This window comes from Onychostruthus taczanowskii, unplaced genomic scaffold, assembly GCF_017590055.1.
Source record: "Onychostruthus taczanowskii isolate IOZ18803 unplaced genomic scaffold, ASM1759005v1 scaffold5, whole genome shotgun sequence".
Taxonomy (NCBI): Eukaryota; Metazoa; Chordata; class Aves; order Passeriformes; family Passeridae; genus Onychostruthus; species Onychostruthus taczanowskii.
In genome coordinates, this window is record NW_024502568.1 from 5790665 (window position 1) to 5818548 (window position 27884).

The 27884-nt window shown below is 48.8% G+C and overlaps 1 protein-coding gene across 2 annotated transcripts; it reads left to right on the plus strand.

Annotated features, from left to right (window-relative positions):
* Nucleotides 1–2150: 2150 nt before the first annotated feature.
* Nucleotides 2151–27562, plus strand: ARHGAP19 (Rho GTPase activating protein 19). 2 transcript variants are annotated; one of them, XM_041415353.1, is made up of 12 exons: nt 2151–2209; nt 14355–14620; nt 18531–18611; nt 18956–19165; nt 19714–19940; nt 20451–20537; nt 21443–21508; nt 22232–22420; nt 23109–23207; nt 23799–23891; nt 24353–24421; nt 24898–27562. In XM_041415353.1, exons 1-12 carry the CDS (start codon nt 2175–2177, stop codon nt 24952–24954), a joined length of 1479 nt encoding a protein of 492 aa, XP_041271287.1. In that variant the 5' UTR covers nt 2151–2174; the 3' UTR covers nt 24955–27562. The 2 variants fall into 2 exon arrangements, with proteins under 2 accessions (XP_041271287.1, XP_041271288.1); XM_041415354.1 differs by lacking the exon at nt 2151–2209 and adding an exon at nt 11505–11571.
* Nucleotides 27563–27884: the final 322 nt, after the last annotated feature.

Below are 27884 nucleotides of genomic sequence, written 5' to 3' on the forward strand. Positions count from 1 at the left end.
TGTTTTTTTGTTGTTGTTGGTTTTTTTTGTTTTTTGGGTTTTTTTGTTTTTTTTTTTTTTTTTTTTTTTTGTTTTTTTTTTGGTTTTTTTGGGGGGGGGTTTTTTGTTTTTTTTTTTTTTTTTCCCCAAGATCCTTTTAAAAGCCTGGGATGGAGGAGGAGCTCTTGTATTGACGCTGGTCGAGCCTTGTCAGGAATGCTGTTCCCTGTGTGCTGTTCCACCCAGGGCTCTCAGTGGGACCCTTGAGCTCCAGGGCCAAGTTGAGGTGCTGCTGCTCGTCCTGCCAGAAGGCAGCTCACAGCCTGGCCTACAGGAGCAGGCTTCTCCAGCAGCACCTTGTGACCAGGAACTGCACCATCTTCCTCTGCTGCCTGCAGCATGGGCCTGATGCTGGGCCCCCTGAGAGCAGGACAGGGGGAGACAGGCAGCAGTCACCTTCTGAGACACCAACACCTGTAACCTGAGGCTCTAGACCCACCAGAGCTGTCTGTCTTCCTGCTTTCCCTTCTCTCCTTGGAGACAGGGCCTGGAGGAGGCTGTAGCTAATTTATTTGGGAGCTCCAGCTTACTCACTCTATTGTTCTTCATTTGCATGTTGTTGCTTCAATTAGTACATGTCTGCATGGAACAGCAGAGTTTTACTAGCACAGAGAGGATGGTGTTCACCTGAGCCAGAGTCCAGAGAACGGATTCTACTGCCCTGCATGGAACAGAAGAGTTTTACTAGCACAGAGGATGGTGTTCACCTGAGCCAGAGTCCAGAGAACGGATTCTACTGCAACAACATCTTGTTAATCAGCTAATTAATCATGTAATGCAATGGAAACCTCGGTGAGGAGATGTCATCCTGCCTGAGAAGGCTGGCTGTGAGTCAAGCCTGCTCCCCACCAGCAGCTGCCCCTGGCAGGGAGCAGAGCTGCATCTTGGGGACCCTCAGGAGCCTGAGCACGTCTCTGACATGGGGCAGGTGAGGGGTGGTGGGGGTCGTGGCTCCTGCAGCTGCCTCCCACAACTACTTTGCAGTTACTCATGGAGAGGCACAAGTTGGGGACCTGGAGCCTGGAGACATGCTTGGCTCTTGCTGCTCAAGCTGGGAGGTGCCTTGAAGGCTGTTTCTTCACCCAGGAGCCCCTTAAAGCATGAGGTACTAGTATTGAGCTACTCTTGTGCATGACATTGTCACAAAGGGTTCTCAACCCTTGCAGATACCAGCTTGAGGAGAGGCTGGCAGGGACTAACACGCTGTCCCCAGTCCTGGCTGGGACAGTTGCAAATGCCCACCCTGATTCTTCAAGCTTAAAATTGGGGGCAGATGTGCCCCATGGGGCTGTGCCCACCCAACATCCAGATGGACCACCCCATCCTCGAAGCACACTACAGGGCTTTTCGGGGTTCCCCATTCAGAGTTGGGATTCCTCACCCACATGGTGCAGGGATGGGAAAACCCTCCTGGGGACAGCAGTGTAAAAGGAGCTTTGGTGTTTGAGCTGAAATGATTGGCAGCAAGATAATTAAGTGTGGAGTTTTAAAATGCCAAGGGACCACTCCAGCTGAAACCTAGTCAATTAAACAAATATTACATTAATTCATAGTCCCTCAGCACTCCAATCTAGAGTTTCAATTGTTTCCAAGTTCTCTTTCTGTTGTTGCTACCTGAGCACTGCAGGTGCAGCAAGTGCAGAGGGCCAGAGGGACCCTGGCTGTGAGCACTGCAGGCACTTTCACCCACAGAGGGGAAAAACAGGGAATAAAACGGCTCTTCCAGTGGCTGTGTTCTCCATTTGTCCTTGATGGAGAGCGGTGATAAAAACTCTCAAGCCGAGATGGGAATTGCGGTTTATGGTGTAACTCGTGCTTCTTGGAGCCGGCCCGCGGTCCGCCAGGCCCGGTGTGGGTTTCCCGCAGTGGAGGGGGGCCGAGCCCCGGGGTGCCGGGGCGGCAGCGCCGAAGGCCTGCGCCGCCGGCCTACAACTCCCAGCAGGCTGCGCGCCGCCCCCGCGGCCGTTCCCCCACACCCGCCCCCTCGTGCGCGCGGATCGGCCGTTGCCCGTTCAAACCGGCCAATAGCGGCGGGGCGGTGCCGGTCGCAGCCAATGGCGTGGCGCAGCGCGGGCGGGGCGGGGCCGAGGGGGTGGTGCGGCGGGCCAATGGGCAGGCGGAGCGGCAGGTATGAGATGGCGGCGGGAGCACCGGCGCCCGGCGGCCGCAGGTAGGAGCGGGACCCCAGGCGTCCCCTCGTCCCGTCCCGGCGGCGCGCTCCCCTTGGCCTCTCGCCGCCGTTTCACGGGCCGGACATCCCGCGCCAGCCGGCGGGCGGGCGCCGGTCTGTGCGCCTCAGCCCGCCCATTGCGGCGCTGCCCGTGCGAGCCGCGCCGTCCCAGCTGCCGCGCCGCCCGCCGGTGCCCCGGCACCTTAACGGAGCTGTCGCACTCAGCGTTCCGGCGGCTGCGGAGCTCGGCCGAGCCGCCGCGCAGCCCCGCGGGATCGCGGTACGTCGCCGTGTGGCGGGGAGCGCTGCCCGCAGCATCCCGGTGCTGCATTGCGGGAAGCAGAGATCCCGCCCCGGGCAGCGGGTGTTGCGGGGGTGGCGCGGCGCCGTGCCCGCCGTGCGCTCTGCCGGGCTGGCCGCTGCTCCTGCAGCCGCAGAGCCGGCGCCGAGCGCTCGGCAGTTGCGGGCTTTGGTAGGGTGATGGCACTATACAGACTTGATCGCGCTCGGCCCGCCTTCTCCTTCGCTTTGTCCGCTCCAGCCGCGTTATTCTGGCTTTCCAAACACACACGCGATGTCAGCGTAATTCACCTTTAGCTCATAGTTCTGTACGCATCGCCACTCTGTTGCTGCCAAACACACACGCGATGTCAGCTTCACGTAATGCACCTTTAGCTCATAGTTCTGTACGCATCGCCACTCTGTTGCTGCTGCAATAAAACAGCAAGGGCTGCATGAGCACCCCGCTGCAGCAGTGTTGTGTCGGATGACTGTTAAAGGGCTGCAGTATCTTTTTTTTTTTTTCCCGTCTGTTGTTTTTTTTTTCTCCCCCTGTATGTGTGGTGTGTAGCTGCAAACCGAGTATCCTTTGAATGGTAATTCTTGTGGGTAAATAAATACAGCTGAGGGCTGATGCCTCTCACGCAGCCTGATTCACAGCGGTGCCATCCTGCTTGCTGCTGAGTGGGACCCATCCCGATGGCTCCTGCTCCGCTTATCTGGGACACTGCTGTGGTGCCTGGCTTGGGGCAGAGCATTGGAAGGAGCGATGAGGAGATGGCACTCATTGCAGCGTGTTTGGGCAGGGAGTGCCTAAAATGCTGGATGTAAAGGGATGTGTATGCTTAGTACAGCTGATACTTAAAATGCCCTTTTGGATAAAGAATTTGTAACGTGGCCTGGATCAGCCCAAATTATTAGATTTTTTTCCTATGTTGGCAGTTGTTCTTAGGTTGTATTCTCCTGCTCTTTATCCCCCACCCTCCAAAAGTGACTATGTTAATGCAAAGCCTGAAGCACAAATTTTCCTCCAGCACTGCCTGTCACCCACAGGTAGCGCTAGAAAATCGAGCTCTTGCTTTGCTGGTCTATCACCACACAGGCCACAAAGCTTGGGGGTTTTTTGTGCTTTTGCCCCCGTTTCCTCTCATCTGGAGAGAAGTGCAAGTTAGCTAGTAAAACTTGCAATGCTGTGCATGTGGTTTATAGCATGCCGACTTAAAGACTGGAATTAAAAGCTGGTTGTCCTAAACTCCTTACCAAATGTTACTGAACATGACAAAAGATGATTTGTGTAGGTCTCTCTTTTCTCTTTGTGGTCTCTCTAACCTCTGCCTGGTTCTTCGTAACTCGGAATGAATATTGCACTGTGCCAGAGTGCTCAATTTCAAAAGAGAAACATCTGTCTGTTTAATGAATGCATTTAATGTCGGACTCAAGCAGTGCCTAAACGCTTTTCCAGGCGCTCATGTTGGCCATTTGATATGGCAGGGGTGGGATGAGCGGGAGGGAAAAGCAATGGGGCTGGAAGAAGCTGGAAAAAGCCATAAAGCATCTTGCTAAAAGGGCTTGATAGAGTGGCACTGCACAACTGGACATCAAGAGCTCACATCGTAAACAGGTTATGAAAGGAGACACAGTTCCCATCTGTGTTTTACTGGAAATAGGAAAATGTTCACTGTAAACATGACTTCATGGCAAAAAATCAAAGTGACTTGCTGAGGGTCAGGCAGAAAAAATGGTTGATTTCAGAGTTAAAGCCAAGCCTGAACACATGGCTTCTTTTCTCTTAAGATTGTCCCCAGCTCACAGGCTATCTTATTCACACATTCCCTTTTCCACAGCCCTCATAAGAATCTTTGAGACCTAGATTTGTGTTTGACCCCGTAGTCAGTCCAAATCCTGTGAGGTATGCATTTGAACCAAACTCAAGGCCATGTTGTGTTTGCAGTATTTTTATATGTTTGCATGTAACACCCTGTCCTGTTCCCATCCAGGGTGGGATGGGCTTTGACAACAGGATCCTTGTTCTGCTACACTTGAGTTTATTGTCTGTTTGCGTGAAGGGGGAGCATTGCTTCCCACATAGCCCAAAGCAGCGTCTGGCTCTCCTTGCCAGCCTGGTCACTGCCTTGTTGCTGTGTGCACATTTACACGCCTGTGAAAATGTCACAGAGCTTCGTTATCGCTCCTTTAAAGGTGCCCGGGCATTTAGTTCAGTCTGAAACTGAAGCACTGAGTGCTGGATGCTGCTGGGAAATCAAATGCCTTGTCCTAAAGGTCAAAAGTCCTCAGCGTGTGTTGATTTACTAAGTGACATGAACAGATGGGAAGGAGACGGGACAGCATGGAAATGTTGGCTAATGTCACATGGCTGCACTGAAGTCAAGTCCATCTTGGAAATACTGTCCCTCTGAGTGTTGGGTTGGGCTCCTCGTCACAGCTGAGCCCTTTATTGGCCAGTTGTTTTGGACCTAGCTGGTTGTGTAGGATCTCATTGTCACTTGCCCTCCAGCTGGAGGCAGGAGCCGGAGCCGAGGCGCTTTCCCTGCCACGCTCTGCTGGGGTCAGGCACAGCCCCGCTGTGCTGCTGCTGTGCAGGCTGTTACCCAAGCTGCCCTGTCATCCTGGGGACTGACACCATGGCTTCCTGCGTTCCCAGGCCACAGGGGGCTTGGGGTCAGCATGGGCAGAGAAATGAGAGGAAATGTGGCTGTTTGGTGGGATAAATAGGCTGAAGTTTTTCAAAGCTTCACAGGTCTGGTGTGTCCCTGACCTCTCATCCTGGTAATGCATTATGCTTACCGTGGTGTCTGGGTCCTCTTCTCCAAAGTGCAAAACCCTCATTCCTTGACTCCTGGCCTTTCTCACCTCTACACTAGGTAATTGCAATTAAACCATCTAGAGTTTCCTCATAAATTTTATTTTCAGAAACTATAGATAGCGGGGAATGTGATAAGCTGCTTAATAATTGCCTGCCAGCTGGCTTACAGGAACTTTTAATGTGTTTGCTTTTGGCCTATAAAGCTCTAATAATTTGGACTCCGGCCAAAACATCCTTTCTTCTTGAGCGGTAATGTGGCAGCTCTGATTTTCAGAGGCAGGAATTTCTCAGGGGAAATGGCATTAGTTTTCCTTTTTGTTTTTCTGGAGCTCATACTCAAGGTTGAAACATAGCTGTATGGTTTGGGACTTCCATATGGGCATTCCTGCAGCCCTGCTTGCAAGCTGTCTTACAGCAGGAGACAAGCATGCTGTGGCTCTCTGTGCCTCGGAGAGCAGGAAGCCTTGTAGGGAACATCTTCACAAGCTCCTGGGGGTTCCTGGAGCTCTCCTCACGCACATGCCACTCTGCATTCTCTTGAGTGGCCCCTGGAGCTTGTATAAATATATCACAGTTCCCTGGGCTCTGCAGTGAAACAGAGTTGAGCCAGACAGAGAGGAACTGTCATGCGGGATGTGAAGAGAAGCTGTATCTCACCAGAATTGCATAAAGTGATGCTGTAGGTTATTGTCATATGAATTCTGGTATCTGTGTACAGTATTCCAGTTTTTGACATCCTAACCTGCCCAGATCCCCTTCAAAAGCCCTAGGCCCCCATACTGCTCAGTTTGGTGAGTTAATTGGGCTGCTTTGTGTATCTCTGTCTCTCTGGTGCTGCACGCTGTGCTGCTCTGTGGCGAGCCCAGCCTGTTTATCTGTGTGCCTCAGCAGCCCTGACCAGATGTCACCAGCTTATTTAAATGCTGGCATGTATCCAGGTGTTCCTCATCACAATTCCAGCTCGTAGGAGTTTACACATCTGGAACAGGGGAAGTGGCCTCTGACATACTTAGTGGTGTCTGCAGAGGATTGCTGATGAGGAGGGATTTGATGGGCTATCATCCTTTGCAAACACCACTGTGATACAAAACACAGATGCAAGGATGCAGCTTGTTCACTGCACCTCTGGAGTGCTGTGGAATTACAGAAGTGTCGTGAGCAAAAGCAAGGGCTGTGATTCCTGGATATCTTCGTCCTCTGTGTTTGCCAGGCTGTGACTACAAAACCTCACCAACAGTCCTGTGGGGAGCTGGCTGTGAGTCCTGACCCAGCTCTCTGTGTCCTCTCAGTGCAGAAAAAGCAACTGCAGTCAAGCCAACCTGTGAGTGTTGCAGCACACTGTACTCAAATCGTGCTGCTTTGCTCAAGCACCAGTCTACCAGCTGATGGTGGCATGGGATTCCCAAATGTGCTCTGGGCATCGGCTGGTGCTACCAATTTTGGGTATCATCCTGTGGGAAGGCTGGAGGAAAACATCTGTCCTGCCTTGGTGGGTTGCTCTGAGTCCCCAGACTGGTTGCTACAATAGCTTGTTAACTTTACTGTGTTGTTTTTGTGTAATTGCTTGATTTTTTTTGTGCCATAAGTAAACCTGATTGTTATGGGTTTATAGATGGTAGTTCTGCTCTTACCTGGGCACTAGCTTGGAGCTACTGGACTGAGAAGCATCTAGATGGTGTGTCTTTGCTGCTCTCTGAACTCCATTTCATCCTGCCTCTGAAGGGTGCCCGTGGACTCTCACCTTCAAGAGCAAGGGTGACAATCAGAGGTGCATGCAGCAATTTTGGATTGCTAGAGGCCAAGGTGGTATAGGTAGGACCGGGCCTTGCCTGTTACTGGCTTCCATCCAGTACAGTCAACATGGGGAAATAAAGAGAGTTTAAAGAGCAAGGGAATGCTATAATTATTGGCAACTGGAAAGTACCCACCAGCACACTGGGGATACAGCAGACATGTTTGGTGGGAAATGGCTGTGGGGCTTTCTCAGGCTGTGTCCCACCCTGCAGTGAGGGTCTGGATGTGCCACACAGTGCCCTGTGGCACTGCCAAGCTCTCCAGCTGCGTGGCACTGCTGGCTTGTCTCTGCCTCACCGGCAGCTCCCAGCCAGTGCGTGGAGCTCAGCTCTTGCCTCCTTAGCCCCATGTCCCAGCCGTCCCTGCCTGGTAGCTTTCAAACCAGCTCCTTTATGTTCAGTCCCATGTCACCCCTTGTGCAAAAGCTGGATTTCTTCTAAATATCTGCAGTGTGACCTGATTATTTTTCCTGTCCTTCCTCGCCCTCCTTTTTAATAGTGTCTACAGAAAAGCTGGCAGAGTTCAGTTATATCAGTCATGCTGACTGATAGTGCTGCCTCTTCTCTTGGGATTCCTTCTCTTTTCTGTCCCTCCAGCATTCATTTCAGATTTAGCTATCAGCCCTCTAAAGACAGGGTATTGCCTTTGTTCTGTTTGTACAGCACGGAGCACAGCGGAGTCCCCAGCTGTGACCGAGGTTCCCAGTGCCACAGTGATAAAAGTGAGCAGATCAGTAACGAGAGGAGGCAGCTGCTGCCATCTAAAAAGATTCAGTTTTGGTGCTGGTTTCAGTGAAATCAGGATTGGATCTAAGGCTCTTCTGTTGCTGATCCCAGTAGGAGTTTATATTAAAATAGAGACACAAATGCATTGACAGTCATGAGAATCAGAGCAGCATTCCTATTTAACACTGTTGCACTGTGTTAATCTGATCTTAAGGCAGACATATGAGCTTGCAGATCTTTAATGTAAAATTACTGTATTTCTGGTGGTAGCTGCCTTTCTGCATTTTTACAGGGTCTTGGGTAGCCAGCTGAGCCATCACAGAGTGTGGGAGCGCCCAGACCTGGGGTGGTGGCACTGGGAAGGAGAATTGATGAGGAGCAACGCAGTGAACATTCTCTCTGGGGCACCCCTCGGCTCTTTCCCTCCTAGCACTAGAAGGCATCTGAATGCTCTGATGTTGTGATGGCTGATTGAAGTACTGCTTGATTGACTTTAAAATATTCCAGTGGCTATTATTAAAAATATCACAAAGAATTCACTCAGGTCAAACTTGAGAAATTTCACGCTGAAATGCAAATTTCTTGATGTTTCACATATATCAAGCTGTCTTGCTACTGCTGTTTTCTTTGACGCTGGTAATATATTGCATTTTCATTTTCTTCTAAAGCACAGACCCCCACCCCTCCCAACCCTTTTATCTTTTCAGATAGGTCCATCTCCTCCAGGTTCATGTCACAGATGTGTAGCCATTGATGGCAAGATCTACTCTGAGTTGTTTACTGACACAGATTTTGGATTCATAGATGATAGCAGTGACATGGATAACCAATATACCTGGTTTCCAAAAGGTAGCCAGGGGTTGCATTAGTTCCAGGTTGCTGAGCACAGGCCACCATCAAATTACAGCAGCTTTCTTAGCCAGCTCCTTGTCGTTTAAATTGTATATTATTATCTGGTTCTCATAGTCAAAAGGCTGTATCACTCTGTGTAAGCTATTTAAATGTGAAGAAAGCAAAGCAAAAATTAAAAAGACAGTGATATCTCTTAAGGCTTCCTTGTGTCAAGGCTAGAGACAGTAGGCAAGAATTGGCACCCACTGTGCTGTGCACTGTGTACTCATCACAAAAGGAATCTGCCCCTGAAGACCTTATGAGTATAACCCTGGGCAAAAATTACTGTGTGTTTTTCTTGACATTTTTCAGAGGCTTATCAGTCATCCTGTGAGTTAGGGTGCCAAGTGTGAGGCCTGAATGTGATCTTTGTTACACCATCTTACAAGAATGCCAGTCTGAAGTACAGCCCTCAAAGCAACTTTAACTGTGAAGTCTCTTCTAATGTCTCTGCAGTCCATTCCCATTAGACTACTTTTATTTTTTTATTCCTTTTTAATCTAGAAAATAACTTGTCTTCTAGTCCTTTTGTTCTTAAAATGATTCCATATAATTCCACTATGGTTCTTTCATCTCTTTGCAAAATCTGGGATGGCTCCTATCTGGCTCTGGAAATACTGTCTTCAGACATCCTCATTAATTGATTCCTTACTCTGGCACAACACAGGAGACAATGCTACTTCTTCCTCCCTGGGGAAATCTGAGCCTGTGTGCATCTGTCCCATGTCCCTTTGTGCTTAGCCAGGCAGAGAATTGTTCATGTTTTGTGTTCTTCAGCACTGCCTGCTTATCACCCTGCTCTTAGTATTTGGTACCAGCCTGGCTCTTTCCTATAATCTTAAGATTTTGTTATTATAGAGGGAGATTTTCTCCTATTATCTGCCTTATTTTCAAAAGCTCTTTAATCCTTTTACTCCTGTATGGTACAACTTGTCTGCTGTGGCGTGTCTGAAGCATAGGGCCTTGGTGATGACATACCAAGTGTGCAAAATGGCACTGGAGGTGGATTTTGCCCACTGAATTAGACACGTAAGGCTCCTCTGAAATCTTCGGCTTTCAGCGTATCCACTTTCCCAGCTAGACAAACACAGCTGATGCCTTGCCCCAAACATACCTCTTCCTTCTCTTTCTTTCTTGCCTTCTCTTCTCCTTATGCTCTGTTTCATGTTTCTTGAACCTTTCTTCTGTCACGTGTGGACTCAGAACAATGAAACCTGAGAAAGCCACTACTCCAGCTCCATCTCACCTATCCAAATGCAAGCTTGCTGCCATGTGAAGTAATCTGCTTGATTGCACCACAGGTTAGATCACCAGGTTTTGGCTGTTAAAGTCTCATTTTTGTCCTAGTTTCCAAGGCATTTCCCTGGCCTGGATCTAGTTACCTTAGGGATTAATTGATCCATCATGATTTTGACCTCCTGCACCATCCACTCCCCATGAAATGATGGGGCTGTCATGCCTGAAGCAAAAACGTTGTGTGTGACAGACAGCTTTCTTTGTGACTTGGCTGGGATCACAGGCTTTGCCTCTGAAGGATACTAGAATGGCAAGAATCTCAGCACAATATAGGACCCATTTTTTTTAATCTGCTGTCTTAATCACAACCCTATTAGAACAAGGTTTTATTATTCATTGGGATTTGATTATATTCATGAGACTGGAGAGGAAGCTATTTATTCTTTTACTTTATTGTCTTTTGACGTGTCGTAAAGCAATCTGAGATCACAGCATATAGAAAATATAACTCTGTAATTGCAAGCAAGGCAAAAAAAAAAAGCTATAAACTGCATGAATACATGTTTGTCTCCCCTTTGCTGCTGTTATATAAACTGTGAGTGTAGGTAGAGTACATCCATCTCTCTTTTTTAACATGAAAACAGCAGATGAGGCACATGGCTCTTTCTGAAGGTTATGGTGTGTGCAGCAGTGAGGATTGGCAGGGTTATTGTGTGTAAAGCCAGTGGGGGCTTTATCTTTGCTCAGAAATAGGGGCTTGCTTCACATTTCCATTTTGATTAGCAATAATGATACAAAAGCAAATTTTCTGTGTAAGGAAGAGCTGCTAATAAAGTGACCTTTCAAAATTAAGTAGCTCATTGAAGTGCCATATCACAATAAGTGTATACAAGGCTGGTCCCAGCTGCAGCAGACAGAGAAACTGGATGGGAATCCAGAGAAACGTGGAACAGGAATCCTGAAGTGGATGAATGGCACAAGGTGGCACAGTAATGGTAGCAAGGAGCAATGGCCAGGTGCTGTTTCCAGCTCTGAGGGGCTGATCTAAGTGCTTTGTCTTTGAAAGGATCTGAAAGGGTGAAAGGCAGGCGCAGAGAGTGTTTCCAGCAAGGTTTCTGGGCACAGGGTTGTGCAGTTAAGGGACTTGGCTACTGTCCTGCCAGTGCTGTAACATCAGTTGTGCTTGGATGCTGTTGGGAATGTGTTTGCATGGCTTTACTCATGGTAAACACGGTAGACTTGGAACTATTTTGTGGATTCCTCTTGGATACAGGTGGAAAGCACTTAATACCACACTGGTCCTGATTCAAAACCCTGGTTTCTATGTAGGAATTATTTGCAGTTAAACTCCAGCTACGCAGCCTTTGGCAAGAGACATGAATCAATTTGTCCAGCTTTTCTTTTCTGTTTTGTCCCTGTGTGAAGGCTGATGCCCAGTGTGTGCCAAGGGGGCCTTTCAGACCCAATAATGCGCCCTTGTGTCTCGTAGCATGCGTGGAATTTGCATAGGCTGTGCTGGGACAGGCAGGTTTCTTTTGTTGCTGGAAACAAGGAGCAAGTTCTTTTCCCTGTCTCTGCTTCCTAATGCCTCTTCAAAAGCTCTCAGCACTCATGTAAGAAATTTACTTTTTTCTATTTATTTTTGCATTAAATGTTGTTGGACTTTGTGCGACTTCTAACACAGGCTGTGCAGAGAAGTCATATCAGTCAGTGCTAGTTGACAAAATTGTTTAATTTTCTTTCTGTGAATCCAGATATCTAATTGTCAGAGGGAAGAGATAATCTGTGATGCTTGATGTAACTGCTTCAAAGTATTTGCATATCTTCTCTGTGGGGAAACAAAACTGCTAGTGAGTGAATAACAGTGCACGGATCATTGCAGGCAGGGTCACTGGGCCTATACACTTGCTATTAACCCTTCTCAGGATCTGCATTGCCACAGAATGAGTTGTCATGGGTTTCAAGCAAAGGGCTTGCTCCACATTATGGGCAGAGCTGGCACTTGTTTGTGCATTGTAGCCCTATGCAATGAAATGCGAATATGATCAGATCAACTGGCAGTTGCTTTTTGGCAGCTGATACCGAATTGTTGCATTTTAGTCTTGATTTATTGCAGATAACAAACTGCTGAAAAACTGGCTGGGAGGTGCTCAACGAAATATGGCCCCCATTTGGAGTCAGCAGTGTGCTTGCTAGGCCACCGAGCCAGGCAGCTCGGAGCCTTTAAGAGCTTTCTAAAATTTTAGATGACCTGGCAGATTGCCTTGCAGTCTGCCTTGCAGACCTTCTTCCTCTCCATCCTCTTGAAGGGTGTCTTTGGCATCCTTGGAGAGCAGTGTAAAGAGGAGGGGGTTTGGTATGGATTCTCACGATGCAAGAGTTGCTGAGAGCCTCATTTCCTCTTGTTTCAGCAAGTATCTTTCTTCTTGTGGAGCCTGAGTCCCAGCTTCTGTTTTGTTATTCTGATCAGGCATCCTGGAAGTCCTGGAGGTAGACTTTCAGGTCAAAAATGTACAGTAGCTCAGATAACTGTTGGGTTCACAGATAATGTGTGGAGGTGGGCTGGAGTTTCGGTGACTTGCCAGTATGTGCTTTGATGTTCTCCTGTCCTGAGCCACTGTCAGTTTACATCAGAACAGGAAGCTGCTGAGGTCTCTGAACTAGCACTGAAGTGTTCTGTTTCTTGAGCCAGTGGATGTGAGGTTCAGTGGCTGCAGATGCTTCTGGTGGCAGCTGTGTTGAGCAGTGAGCAGGGATGCCCAGCATGGTCTGAACACAATGGCATGGCCTCCACCCTTCAGCAGGGAGGAGAGGAAGGTCAAGGTGCTCCAGTCTTCTCTAGAAAAGCCTGTTTTGAAGGGAAAGCCTTTATGGACTTAGGGGTGTTCAGCAGAGCACTTGCTGCCCCGCATCTGCTTCTAAGGGACTGATGTGATCCCTGGTCCATAAGCACAGCATCCCTATTAACTGTGCACTTGGCAGCTGCCCTTGGAAAATGGTGTCCAGTGAGAGCTCAGCTGAGGGTGGATGTAGAAAGAGTAGATATAAAAGCTAAAGAATGATTAAGGGATTGGGGAATGTCACAGTCTGAACACACACAATATGTGCCAGCTGAGTGGGTAGGCATCCACCTCCCAGAGTCCTGGAAGAACTGGCACAACCAGCCTGTCACTTTATAGCTGAGTATGAAATCAGAACAGTAGCTCGTGACTGGAGAATAATGACACTAATCCTCACCTTTAAGTAAAACAGTGGAGGGAGAAGCAAGCTGGGCAACTCTGGCCTGTAGGCTTGACTTAAGAAACATGAAAATGTTTGGAACAGTGGTGGGAGAACGGTAATGGAAGACCTAGAGGTAGATAGAAATTTGGATAAAAGTTAAGTATGAGCATTAAGAGTGCTGATTAACATGAGATATCTCTTTGGTAACTCTTTGATTTGATTTTCTACATGGTAGATGTTCCTATCCTCTGGTAGGGTTATGTACCTGCTCGAGGTAACTCTTAGCAGAGCAGTGTCTTGGGTGCATCCCTTTTCCCATGCCACATGAGAAGCTATGAAATGAAGAAAGTAGGTGTCAGTAGAGAATAGGGAGGGCAGATTAAGGACATGAAGGGATGACAAAGAACTGGATGAGCTGAAAAGGGATGATCTAGGTGAAAAGGTAGTAGGGGCTCCTCAAGGACTCATCTTGCATGGCTCATGACAATGAGTTCTCACTTGCTCCAGACTCAGAGTGAGGAGCTGGCAGAGAGCAGTAACCAAAGGGTTGGCAGCATGTCACCTGGGAACAATTGACCACACCCACAGCAAAACTGAGGATTCAGTGTTATTGCACATTTGTGACCTTAAAAAAAAAAGTCCCAGGACGTGGGAATGATCTATTTGTTGATAGAAAGGTAGGTATGATAGAATGGCAATGGGAACTGATGATTGTAAGCTGGCCATGAAAAAATTTAGATTGTTTTTCAGACTTTTGGGCCACTGGGAGTGAATTTCTGGGGAGGAAGGGAGATAAAAACAAACTTATTTATGACTTAAAGTAATAAGTTAATTAAAATATTGCATGTCATCTCTGCCAGAGCTGGTATGATATAGATACAGTGAAACAAGGAGTAAAGACATAGATGTAGTTTTCACTGGGTGTTGCCTACGTCATCATCACTCTGTGGAGTGCTAGTCTTAGGCTGTGTTGTACAAACAGTCCAGAAATTATTTTGCTCCATAGGGAAATGTAACTGTGCTGTGCTGAGCACTCACCAAAGTCAGACAGTGCTGTTGGTGTAGACTGGTAGCTCCTGTGTCAGCAGATGTCTCCTTCAGGGCAGACCAGCTGGCTGTAAAAACCAAAGTGATGAGGAATTACTGTATTTTTTTCCTCTTTCCCTTTTTTCAGTGATGCCATCTGCAATTTTGTCATCTGCAATGACTCCTCCCTCCGCAGCCAGCCGATCATCTTCAATCCCGACTTCTTTGTGGAAAAGCTGCGCCATGAAAAACCAGAGGTGTTCACGGAGCTGGTTGTCAGCAACATTACCAGGCTCATTGATTTGCCTGGGGCAGAGCTGGCCCAGCTAATGGGAGAGGAGGACCCAAAGCTGCCTGGGGCAAACAGCACAGCCTCTGGATTTTTTCGTTCTCTGATGTCTCTGAAGCGCAAGGGTGAGTATGGATGGCATGAAGTCTGGTGCCCACCTTTGGAGTGATGCTGTCACCATTTGTTACACTTAGTTTACAGAACTTTCAGCCTGTAGTTTTGAACTTCTGGAATGCTTAATACTATGGTTTCATAATCACTGGCCATGCCACTTCCAGAAAGGAGCAAAACAGGCCAGAAAATTGATCTTGGAAATGGCCTGCACTTTGAGAATAGTTCCCTTGCTCTGGGATTATTGCTGTGGTGTATGTCAGGCTGGCTTCAGTGGGTCAGCTGCCCACTGTGCAGCTCAGAAATCTGTAAGCATCTTCCAACCAAATGCTAGTGCTGCTCTGATCCGCATCCCAATCCAGTGAGTCAGTGACAAAGCTCTGCAGACTGACTGATGAAGCCTAGTTTCAACTCTGGGAGGTGATATATTTCTCTTTCTCTCTTAGACACACATTCCACTAGAGTTTTCTTCTGCTAAACCGACTATTCTTATCTTCTCTCAAGTTCAGCTGTCTTGGTTGTGAAACATTAGCCCCAGGCCCTTCACAGAAGTCTTCTTTTGAGCGTGGTTGTGTTCAGATCCTTTCCTCTTCAATGGCTGGCATTTACCACTGTTTTCTTGAAACTAAAAGGGTGTTCTAGGTGTGTGTGTGTCTTCTCCCACCTTTGCCCACACTCAAGGGAAGCCTGGTTCTCCTGATAAGTTCAGTTAAACCTTCTCACTCATCTAGAGAGAAGCAGCCTCCATCTGGGCCCCTCACATTCCTCCTCAGCTCTGGTTTCCCAGCTTAGACTGGCTGGCTGCTGGCAGAGAAGCTGTGAGCTGCCTTCAGATGTTGGCAGTCTGAAGTTGAGCACTTCTGATTAGTCTTCCCCTTCCTTTGAGCAGTTCTGCTATTGTGAGTATCTCAGAGAAGGGAGCTATTGCTATGGCATAGTTTGACTACAGCTTTTTTCTGTCTTCAACCATTACATAATTTCTCTAAGTGTTTCTGATTATACCAAGCCTACTCCTCCACTGTGTTTCATAAGGACAAGCTCTGCAGCCCCACTGATCAGGCAGAATTTTCTGGTGGCAGTTTCAGCCCTCCACTTCTGTCTGACCCATCAAGAATCCTGGTACATATACTCACCTCAGGAAAATAAAAAACTTCAAGTCCTTTAGCATCCTTAGATGAGAATTATTTTATATTGCCACGACTGACTTTGCTGCTCCATAATAACAGGTCTTTGTGCTGCCCCTAAACTGCAGTTAGACTGTGCTCATGCCTGGTATTGCTTCTCCTCTTCCCAGAGAGTAGCAGGACACCTTAAATTCAAGCACCAGTGTTTTCTTAATGTGTATGGAAACCCCCATGTTCTTGTGAAAACTTTCCACCAGGGGCTGGTGAGCCTTCTCCAGCTCATTTTTTTTTTTATTAAATTATCTGTACTCTGTTGGGAGCACTGCTCTTATCAGACCTGATGTCTCCTGCTAACTCTTCCCCAAGAGCTCTGCTTTCCCCCATTCACAGGTCTCCATGGCTGTGTGTCACTACAGCTAGCAGATGTTTCCAAGTCTGCTGGCTGCACTCCCAGGCTGCAGCAGCAGTGTCTCCCAGCATTGACAGGCACTGTCTGTGAACTCCTTGGCCAAACTCTCAGAAAAAGAGGTTTGTGCCTACAGAGAGAATCAGTTTCATGTACTGTGTGTTTCTTCTTGGAGCCATCATTTGTTTTTCTTCATGTTATAGACCAGCTACAACAAACAAGTTTTATTTCTTCAAAGCCAGAGGCCAAGGACCATGGAGCTCAGAGCCGATCAAACTGCAAATACTTACAATTTCTTTGAGCATCAGGAAAGTCAGTCTCATGCTGCTGCTTAGTTTCAGAAGCAATTGTACAATAACATCTAAGCCTTTGTAGTGCAGCATCCATTCTCCAGACACGTCTTTCAAGTTTCTTTGAGAATCAAATTCTCATTCAGATACCAGCTTCTGACTTCAAAACTAAATCGAATTTGTCAGGCCCTGCATGTCTCAAGAAGATGTATTTTCCTCTTCTATTCCTGGCCACTGTTGATTCTATCTGTTGAATGCCTAATGAGTTTAGTTTTCTTCAAGGACAAGAATCTTTTGCTGATCATTCTCTCCCTTTGCACTCAAAGCTTTCAGATCTTTCGTGTGGATCAAGAGCTCACGTTGCCCTCCTTTCTCTTGCAAGACTGAAGCATGTGCTTTGTCAGAGTGAGGTCAGAAAGTTCTTGATTTAACAGGAGGCTGGAGTTCCTGGTGGCTTACCTTGGATTTCAGAAGTCCTGGAAGAAAACAGAACATTCTTCAGGCGGAATAAATTTAGTTACACAGGATGGCTGCTAGAGAAGTGCATAGGGTTAACCAGATCTCTCTCACATGCTGTGAGCATCAACACCACAGAGCAGTGAGATCTGTAGTACCAGGGACCAAAAGCAAGTAAAATAAAAATGAGATATGAGGGGGGGGAAAAAAGCAAGAGAAAGCTTGTGGAGGAGATAACTTTTATCAGACCAGCCAGTGCATTGCTTGGATTACTGGGCTATCAGCTGTAGCAGTAAGGAGGGAAACCTCCAGAGCAAATGGTGCAAATGTCCAGCCTGCCCTCAGAAGTGACCCATGTTCCTGGCAGTCTGGCCATGGAGAAGGGAGGAATATTCTTTTCTTATATCTGTTGTCTCTTTGAAGCCTAAGTACCAGGGCAGGGCAAACCAGCTCTGTACCTGGTTCCAGTTCTCAGTCCCAGTCAGCATGTTGTGGTACAGTCTCTCCAGTATCTTGTCTCCAGTCCAAACCTATATGCATCTGAGGGAAGAAGTGTGGTGCCCAGAGTTCTGGTTGCTGCCACTGAAGTCTCTGGGAGTTGTCTCCACTTTCTGAGGAACAGATCATACTGTGTGTGTTTGACAGAAAAATCCATTCAGTAGCAAGGCTGCATTTATTAGAAAACACTGTCCTTCTGTTACCACTGATAATCAGTCTCACCTGGGAAGTTGCTTCGTGGACAAGAAGAGTATTGTATTCTACATTGGTTCAACAAATGCCCTTCAGTTAAATGGATTTCTACTCTAATGTTTCCTTCCCTGCAGGAATCCCCTTCCTTTCATCTCAGTTGCTTCCATCTTCTGGGACTATAACCTGTGTTATTTACTGGAGTTCTGGAGCTGCAGCTCATGCCCAATCTCAGTCCCATGAGATGGGAACAGACTTCAAGAGAGGAGCCCAGCTTATTGCTTTGCTACTCTCCTTCTGCCTTGCTCAGCTTTCATACTTTACTCAGACCAGGGCAGCTGACATAGAAGAAAGATTCACTGGGATGAGGAAATTCCATGTTTTACCCATGCCTGAAAAGGAAGCTAGTGTGAGCCAGTCAGAATATGTCTGCTCTCCCCAGCAGTGCTTATTTGCCTCTCCCATAAACTCATAGCTGCAACTCTTCTTTCTTCTCCACTTCATGTCAAGCCACAGTGAGGATTGATCTGGACTTTTCTTTCATGGTCTGGAGTGTGCCAGTGTGGCAAGCACCAGGGCTGTCCAGGCCCTTACATCTGCCTTTCCCATTTTGCTCTTTTCATAACGTCTGGGCTTGTAGATTCTGTGCCCTTTTACACTGAAGCATCTGTTCTGGTGTTGTTTTTTCTTCAAGGGCTAGAGAATATTTGCTTTAGCTGATAAAAGCTGTAATTAAAGTGAGGTAAGAAGCAAGGATGATGAAGCCCATGTGAGTACAGCATGGTGAGATGAAGTGACTTATTTTGGAGTGTTTGTATATCTCACATCTGTGAGGGTCCTTGTGACCTTCACCCTTAACGTTTTGGGGCACTGCATGTTGAAATCCTGTTCTCTGGGGAGCATTAATTTCTGTGGCTGCTGGGTTCTGAGGTGCCTAAACATGTTGTCTTCTGTTCTGCAGAGAAGGGGGTGGTGTTTGGCTCACCACTGACAGAAGAAGGCATTGCACAGGTTTCCCAGCTGATCGAGTATCTGCACAAAAGTAAGTGGCTCTGTTTGCTGTCTTCCTATCCCAAAGGTATCTGTCTGGCCCACCTCAGGTCTCTGGTGCATACTGAGTGACAAGCTCTGAGCTCTCCAGCAGTGGGAGTTTGGGACTGCACTGGGCAACTGTTCCCCAGAATTGCCTAGCAGATATGTGGATCTATTTCCCTCTGTACAAGGACTTTCTGTACGGATGGGAGACAGCTTAAAGTCATGTCTCTGAATACAGTTCACTGTGGTTTCCTGTCAAGCTCTGGAAAGAGGAGGGAACTGCTTTAGTAAGAAGGTGGGAAATCAGCCTCTGATTTTTCAGTGCCCTTTTTTCTCCCCTCTGCTGAGCAGATCTAAGAGCAGAAGGCTTGTTTCGAGTGCCAGGCAACAGCATCAGGCAACAGATCCTAAAGGATGCTCTGAACAGTGGTACTGATATTGACCTGGACTCTGGGGAGTTTCATTCCAACGATGTGGCCACTCTACTTAAGATGTTCCTGGGTGAATTACCGGAGCCGCTGCTGACGCACAAGCACTTCCATGCCCACCTCAAAATTGCAGGTGAGTGGGCAGCAAGAGGCAGTGATGGGCAGAAGGACTGGAACTGGCCTAGAAAGCACGCTGGGCTGTGAAGTGTATTCCTCAAAGGCAGCCTTAGAAGGAATATTCCTGCCACCTCAGCCTGGTGGTGGAAAGACTGGAGCTGATTAATGAATCAGCCCAAGTCTGTCTAGACCGTTCTTCTCTCAGATACCACAGTGGTAAAGCCCACAGTGATAACCTGGGTCTCCATCTGTTTTATGTCCGGTGTTCTGAGCAAGTTGTGGATTCTATGTATTTAATAACTGTTATTGAACTACCTTATGTGAACTTCATCTTGCCTCAAGCCATCACAGCTCTTAGCAGCTCTGTTGTTCTGTGGGAGGAGTAGCATAGATTAACACATCAAGTGGGGAGCTTGGGAGCTGAGGGGAAGAGGGATGGAGGGCCAAGAACTGTGCAGGGGTTTGTAGGAGATCTGCATATGAGGAGGAAAGGATAAGCAGTTGCAACAGACTGCTCTGAGGGAAGGTAATGTGTCCTTCATGTTCTACCTTGTGATTTGGCAGACTTGATGCTGTTTGATGAGAAGGGGAATAAGACCAGCACTCCAGACAAAGAGCGCCAAATTGAAGCCCTCCAGCTGCTGTTTTTGATCCTTCCCGCTCCCAACCGCAGTCTGCTCAAACTGCTGCTGGACTTGCTCTACCAGACGGCCAAGAAGCAGGACAAGAACAAGATGTCTGCCCACAACCTTGCCCTCATGTTTGCACCCCACATCCTATGGCCCAGAAATGTGAGCAATGCCTCAGTGTCGGGTGGGATATTGGAAGGTAAAAAACAAAGGCTTGGCAGGGGAAAAACAAAGGTTTGAGAAGGTTGAGTACTGACACAATGATGTGAGAGTTGGAGGCTGTGAGGGAGAGGTGGGAGCTTCCTGGCAGGACTCAGTCCCAGTGTTCAGCCCAGACCTGCCATGGGTCTCATTTGCAGCTTATGCATCTTCTTTTTCAGTAAAATTGAAAGCACAGCACAGTCATGCTTCTTCTTAGAATGTCAGCTCCAGAAAAACCTTGCAGATCTCTCTTCAAGGTTTCTTATGCTGCTGGTGAACTGTTTTGCCACAGAGTTATCTGATTCTCCTCTCAGAGCAGCTTTGGCTCTGTGAGCTCTGCAGTTGGTTGCTATAAGCCCTGCCTGCCTGTCATCTCAGAGCAGATCTCCTGCTGTGGCAATGTGTGTGTCTGTGTCCCAGAAGAGACCCCTCCTTCTCCCCTTCTAATGGATGGCTGTGTCCCCTTGCCAGGTGACAGCAAATGACCTTCAGGAAAATATCACAAAGCTAAACAATGGAGTGACCTTCATGATCAAACATTCTCAGAAACTCTTCAAGGTGAGTGTTCTTTGGCGTCCTGCTCTCCTGCCTCCATCACCAGGAGACTGAATGCCCCTTGTCCAGACAGATCCCACATGTTGAGTGTATATTCTGTGGGCTCTTTTCTGCGGTTAGAGGAGATTTTCTACAAGAAAGTGTTCCAATAGTGACTAGGGAGGAGGTCTTTGCTGGGCAGGCAGCCCTGGAGGTGGCTTTGCCAGGGCAGGTCAGCAGCACGGTGCAGTGTAACACTCCCCTCTGCTGGACAGAACACCTGCTGCCCGGCAGGAGCCTGGCTCCGAGGGCAGGTGCACACCGGGCTGCACTCGGGTGCTGGCAGGATAAGGAAATGGAAGGGATTTGTCCTGCCTGAGTGCTGCCAAGAGCAGAATACCTGATGCACAGGGTTGTTTTGTTGGGAGTTTCTCTGCAAATGGTCATTAGCCCACTGCTGTTACAGGCACTGTCCAGCTCTGAGGAGGGTGCTGGGTAGGACAATCAGGAGTGTGGGACTTTCAACTGTTCCTCCAAGGAAGCATTTCTACAACAGACAGTCTCGACTTCTCAGGGCCTTCCTGGTTACTGGAGGCATCTGCTCACTGCACAGTCCTCCCCTGGAGAGTTCCCCTTCTACCTTCTTTTTCTGGCTCCAGTTTAGCTAGCTCAGAACTGGGGCAATTAGAGCAGGGTTCCACAGGAACTTTTCCCTACTCTGAGTTCTACTTGTGCTGAATGTCTGCATGTAAAGGATGCTATGAACAGGGAGGGGACATGAAATTCCATGGCTTTGTTTGCCCAGAATGGCTGAGTCTTGATACAAGTGGCTTGTGTCGTATGGCTGAAAAGCAACTCTTGCTGGAGCCACTGTTGCCCCAAGACCAAAGATGTTAAACATGCCTTTGGTTCTCTGCTCATCATCACAGGCTCCGGTGTACATCCGGGAGTGTGCCAGGCTACACTATCTGGGATCCAGAGCCCACACATCAAAGGTAAGGCCAGCAAGTGCAGCACCTGCCCTCCATGAAAGGGCAGAGGCTGTGATGGGATCTCTGTGAGTGACAGAAGCTGAAAACAAACCAAGTCATGAAAGAGGATCTGTCAGAGGGCAGGAGCAAGAGAAGCATATGGTGTGGTAGTGCAGGCGGCTGCATTAGGGAAATTGGACAGAGTTGAAGCATCTGTTAATCAAAAGCACAGGGAAAGAAAGCTACGAGCCCCTGTTTAGCAGCAAACCTGCTCCCTGTGCCCAGTGCATGCAGCACCTGCTCCTTCACAGGGCTGTGCCTTCCAAACAGACGGACATGCCTGCTGCCATGGCCAGGATGCTTGGCAGAAGTGCTGAGATAAAGACTACTCGCTGCCACTGGGACAACATTTGTGTCTTGCCAGTCAGCAAATGCTTCCCTGCCTCATAGCTGCAGAAGAGGGAAGATGCGTGGCAAGGAGCTGCACTGACCCTTCTCAAGCCTGGAAGGGCTTCTGCAGCTCGCATCTGGGAGGGGAGGGAAGAAGCAATGGGGTCACCTTTGTATTGCTGTCACCTCTTCCTGGCACGGGGCCTGCTGATGCAGTGCTGCTGCAGAGGGGTAGGGAAAACACAGTCCTGTGCTTTCACTGGGGTTGAGGCAGCTCACGAGACTCCTAGGCTGGCTCAGATGGGTGGCTCGTTGGGATTAAAGCATGGCAAGCGACTCCTGTCTCCGCTTTCCCAGGACGACCTGGATTTGCTGACGTCTTCTGGCTCCAAGGAGCTGCAGCCCCTCAAGTCTCAGAAGCGAAGCCGGCTGGACTCTTGCCATCAGGAGGAGACCCAGCAGCGCACGGAGGAGGCACTGAAGGAGCTCTTCCTCCACGTCCACAATATGCCTGACTCTGCAAAGAAGAAGAAGCTTATCCGGCAGGTAGTGTGGGGAGGAAAGATATCTTGGGGTGTGCTTGTCAGCACAATCCTGGGCACAGGGCTAAAGACAGGGCCTTCTTGAGAGCTGCTCCTAATCCTGGGCAGGCTGGGGATAGTGGGTTCTGGGCTGTGTAAGGGGCAGAGCTGTAAGAAAGACAGGAGGAGGAGGAGGTGTCCTGTATGTTGCTGTACCAAGCAGCACTTTTAAACTCTGTTTTTCAAGCTAAGGACTTGCTAGCCAACAGTTTCCCAGTCCTGATCATGGCCTTGTTGAGCTTCCTCCCTCAGGAAAGGAAAAGTTTCTTCCCCTGTTGCCTGCAGAGTGGACAAACTGGTCTCCTCTTGGTCTCAGACAACTTGCTGCACCAGACAGACTGGTGGTCAATATGGTCAGCACCAGTCGTGGCTGCCAGCCCCCAGCTGCTGCCCAGCCCTCTTTCTGCTCCCAACATCTGCCACTTTTGGTTAATCTGGTAGCCAGCACAAAGCACCTTTGCACCCAAACTCTCTCTAATCCTGGGTGGAAGGTGTGGCCTTCCTCTGCTTTTTTCCTCCTGCAGTTCTGAGCTGCTCCTCCATTCCAGGGGTGAAAGAGAGAAACTGAGTTCTGGGACAGCAGGTAGAGCAGCACGCAGCAGTAAGGGACAGGTGTAACTGTGCTAACGTACTGCCCTCGTGTTTCCTCCTAGTTTAATAAGCATCCAACAGCCCTGACTCCTGGCTCTGACGTGCCCACATCCCCAGCACCACGACGCACCCGCTCGCGCTCCTTCAGCGGCCTCATTAAGGTGAAAACAGCCTCTGACCCTTGCTCTCTGCTGTGAATTTCTGATGTTGCTTTTTGCTTCTGCCTTGCCCTGCCTCAAATGAAAGCCTCAAAGGGTAGGGACTCCTCAAAGTATTGCCTGCCAAACAACACAGATCCACTGGGGCAGAAGAGGCAGCAGAGTGATAAAAAGCCTTGTTAGTGTAAAGTGTAATTATCTTGAAACACATGGCTGTAGGATCTATGCATCTTTCTGGAGAATTGATTGCTTCCTGAGATGAGATGAGGATTGACAGGGAGCTGTCATGAAGTCTAGCATGTTAGCATGAGTTTTAGCACATTATGGGCTGCCCTACACCAGCATGTGCCTGCTTCTGACAGGCTGGCCCCTGGCCAGGCCTCAGGTCAGCTCCCAAACTCTTTACAACCAGGCGGGCTCAGCCTAGTGGTGTGGTGTTTCAGGTGGTTCTGCTTTGCAATCTTTGTCCCAGCTTGGCTTCCTTTTTTTCTTTCCCAGCATTCAACTGCTTACCAGCAAGGCATCCTGCTCCTTCCCTTTCTTTTTTACTTTGCACTCTAAGCACTAGCCAACAGCCCTTTCTTCTTACAACAGCGGAAAGTTTTGGGAACTCCAGTTATCCTGGAGAGGAAGAGCAGGGATTCCACACCAGAGCCTGTGCGGGTCAGCAAAGAGAACGTCCAGCTGGTAAGAGCTGCTCCCAGCACCACTGAAGCTGCTGGTGGGGAAGTGTGTGGGGAGTTTGAGTGCAACCTCAGCAATCCCTGGGGAGATTCTCTGCTCACAAGAGGAGTTCCAAGTTTCTTCTCTATGATAAAATAAGGTCCTGAGGAGCTGCTCTGAGGAGAACAGAGCAGATGGCAAGGGCAGCATCAGAGCAGGGATGACAGCGCTGGGCCTCTACTCCAGTCTTGTCTCTCTGGCTGTGTCCTGCTCTGGGGCATTCTCTTGTGCCCCCTTCCCTCTCTCTCATCCTCCTCCACAGATTGTACAAAGCCTGCTGCCTGTATGCAGTAGGGTTTTCCCAGACAAACCAAGAGTGGATTTGGGTGATAGATGGTCTTTGGTGGTACAGGCTGCTCCCAGGGAAAGCTGTGGGTGCCAGTTCATTCACCAGCTTTCTACTCCTGTTGCCCTCTCTTGTCCAGTTACAGAAATGTGGCTCTCCAGCTCATATGTCCCAGGCGAAGCTCAAGTCTTTGGAAGGCCAGAAAGAGGTGAGACAGTTCTCCTTACACCCTCGTTCCTCTTCCTGCAGGGAACCTGGTGTGCTGAAACCTGCTGAGGTGACAGCACACACTCAAGGCTCTGGGACAGCTGTGGTGGCCCAGCTCGTAGCAGCCTGCTCCGTGCCGAGCTGCAGGCAGGTGACGTGCTGGAAGCCAGGCCCTGAAGGGTCTTACAGCCCTTCTGGCTGTGAGTTGGCAGGCTGGATGTTGCAGGCAGCAGAGGGAAGCTGGCAGCACAGGGTAGTGCTAACAGCCTGTCAGGGTGGCAGTGGGACAGGAGGTTGGTGCAGCCCAAGACCGACTGCTGTGTTTGTTCCTCTCTGCTCACTGCCTCATCTCGAGCTTTAGCAAAAGGCGTGGGAGCCTGACACCAGGGAACAGGCCTTGCAGGGGGAGAATGTCAGCCTTTTTTTGCACGGTATTCTGTGTCTCAAGCATTCAACTGCACCCATTCTCTGCTACAGGGATCCTGCAGACGCATGCGAGCCCGCCTGCTTTCCAAGGATTCATCATCCCTCTGATCGCCTCAGCCCATGAGTGGGGATTGCCCAGCCCCGCAAGCTGTGAAGAGAAAATGTGCTGCACTGAGAGGGGAGTGCTGCAGGCTCACAGCAACCCTCACCAACACAGCAGCGCTCCTGAAACTGGACCTTTGCAAGGATTGCAGGGATTTGTTTCTGTATATAAATTGTATTTCATTCTACTATGGGGCAAACCACTATCTAACCAAAAACTTGTGCAGCATGTCTGACCTGCTGGCTCTGGGAAGAGCTGGAGTGCTTGCTTGCAAGGAGAGCCCTGTTCATTGCAGGGCCCTGTGTGCACTCCCAGCTTTCTTGTAATGTTGCTAGGCTGTATTTTTTTGCTTTTCTGCTCCAAGTTTTTAACACATTGGCTTGTTTTTGCTTCCTTCCCCTGTTAGCAGTGAGAATGATGGGTTGTAACCCTTACCCACATCCTGACATCCAAGCTTGCCTCCAGTCCTGCTCTGGAGGCATGCCCTTCTCTGCTTCTTCTTGGCTCCATTTTGCTCTGCTGTTTCCAAAGGCCTGAAGTGCACAAACGGTACAGGGCATGGGATGGGCCTGGAAGGAGAGGCTCTGGGTGCCATCTTTTCAAGTAGGACCAGGGGAAAGCAGCTTCCCCAATAAACTCATCCCTCTATTTTACCTTGAGCTGGAGCCAGCCCTTGCTCAGTGCCTTCATGTTTCAGTGGTACAGTTCTGAACAAGGAGTGTCTTGGCTTTGTGTTCACCCAGGGAGGTTTAAGCTGAGGAGAGGAGGAGGCTGGCAAAGGCTGTCTGGGGCAGAACAGTCTAATCTTTGGAAGTTAAGGTGCCTGGGGCAGGCAGAGTCTTGTGGCTGTGTGTGAAAGAGGAAAACGAGGTGAGAGAGGGCTCCATCCATTTGTGATCTGCTGCAAATAGTGCCAAAGGCTTTGGCTCAAGGTATGTAGATGGCAGGTAGGGCAACTGGCTGATTAGTCATTAAACTGGGGGAAAGGGCTGAAGCTGGGTTCAGCTCTTTGGTCTGAGCTGCAGAAATGAGATGAAACCTTCTAGATACAGGATAAACCCCAATCACAGCTGGCCAATGTCAGCAGTCTCGTTAAGCCAAAGTGCTCCAGTAAGCCAGTCTTGCCAAGAACCTGTCTGCAAGCACTCTGAGGTAGGATACACACAGGGTTGCTACTGTGAAATAAAGATTTAATCAGCTGGGGGACCATCTAAACACTTCTCAGCCCTTCTCAGCAAAGTAAATAATCTCTGGAATCCAATTATATTTGTCTTCTAATCTTTAAGAACCAGCAGCCAACAGGAGTTAGAGCTCTGCTCTCGACAGCTTTCTGAAACAACTGGTGGCAGGAGGTGTGAATATTGGGATATGAACAGGGAGTTCAGTCTGATTGGCTGGAGCTGTCAGAACAGGGCACTGGAGCCTGTGCAACTTAGCTGGAATTTGTCACTTTTTTTTATTGTGATTTTTTTTTTTTTTTTTAAGACACAAATCCTCATGCTGCTCGGTACAAAGGGTGGTTTTTGGTACTATCAGGGATGCTTGTCCCCAGTCTGACCCCAGTTGGAGCCTTGAAAATATAAGGGTAGGGGGACTGTAGATGTGTGAGTTGGGAGTTGCTGGTGTCAGGAGCCTCTGTCACAGCAAAGAGCGAGCTGTGGTTCTTCAGGGACCAGACTGATGGTGATGCTGTGAGGAAGGGCAGAGGCTGTTTGCTGTGGTAGTTGTATGTGCTTTTTGGATGTGTCTGTAATCATTCCCTCCAGAGGCTAAAGCTGTCTATGTGCTTTTCTCCAAAGGGGCCCCTGTTTTTCTGACTGCATTTCTGCCCTGTCCCTGCAGCCTGCTGTTAGCAGAAACTTTGGAATCTCAGCTTCGCCTCTGAGCAGAGATGAGGCACAGACAAAGGTCAAGTGGCAGCACAGGGAGAGCTGGGTCTGCTCCTGCTATCTCTGCTCTTAATTGCATTGGGGCAATTGCTGCATGAACCATTTGTTCACTCCTCCTGTCCCCATTGTCCCTACCTGGCATATCTCATACCTCTCTGTATGGGTGACTGCTTGCCAAGGCAGTCTTGTACCTGACATTAAATACACTGCTCCCATATAGATGAGACAAAGGTAACTCTCCACTGTCCCCCCCTTACTGATGGCTCTAGCTCAGGGGCTCTGGCTTCTGGCACAGCTGAGATTTGTTCAACTCTAAGAAGTTACCTATGGGGCACTGGCCAGGCCTTCTGCATGTGTCACATCCCTTACCTGCCAAGGGGGTGGGTGCTGCTCCAGTCCTGGAGGGGCTCTAGTCTGTGGTGCTGGGGATGGTGTGGCTGATTGCTCCCCTAGGACCTTGGCTGTTGCTGTCCCGATGCATTCACGCTGTCTCCCCGGCACGGGAGAGTTTTAGTTATGCTTGGATGTGTCTCGTTTGTCTGCCCTGTGCAATGACTCATAAGGATGCTTCTTCCCAGAGCAGCCGCTAACTGTTCCCAGAGTCTATCATTTCCAAGTATTTTTAATCTTTGTTCTTATTTATATATGCTGTGTCAGTACTGTTGCAGACTGTTGCCTTTCTGTGTGTTATGTGAAAACACCACATTAAATGCTTTTATTTTTAGTGGGTTTGCTTGTTGGCTTAAGCAATTTCATTGGGACAACAAGGGCTCCCATCCACCTTCAAAAAGAAGGAAATGTCTACTTAGAAGCCCAGAGCTACTACTCTTAAGTGTGGAGGTGCTTGGTGGGGTGCTGCCCACCTGCAGGGATGACACTGGCCTCCCATGGCACGAGGGCTCAAAAGCCTCTGGGGTACTTGCATGATACAGGGTGCCCAGACAGGCTGTCTTTCCCTTGGAAGTATAAAGTTGGACCTCTTCTTTTCCTGTCTTCCCCCTGCTGTCATCCAGGGTGATGGGAAATCAGGTTTACAAAGAACACTT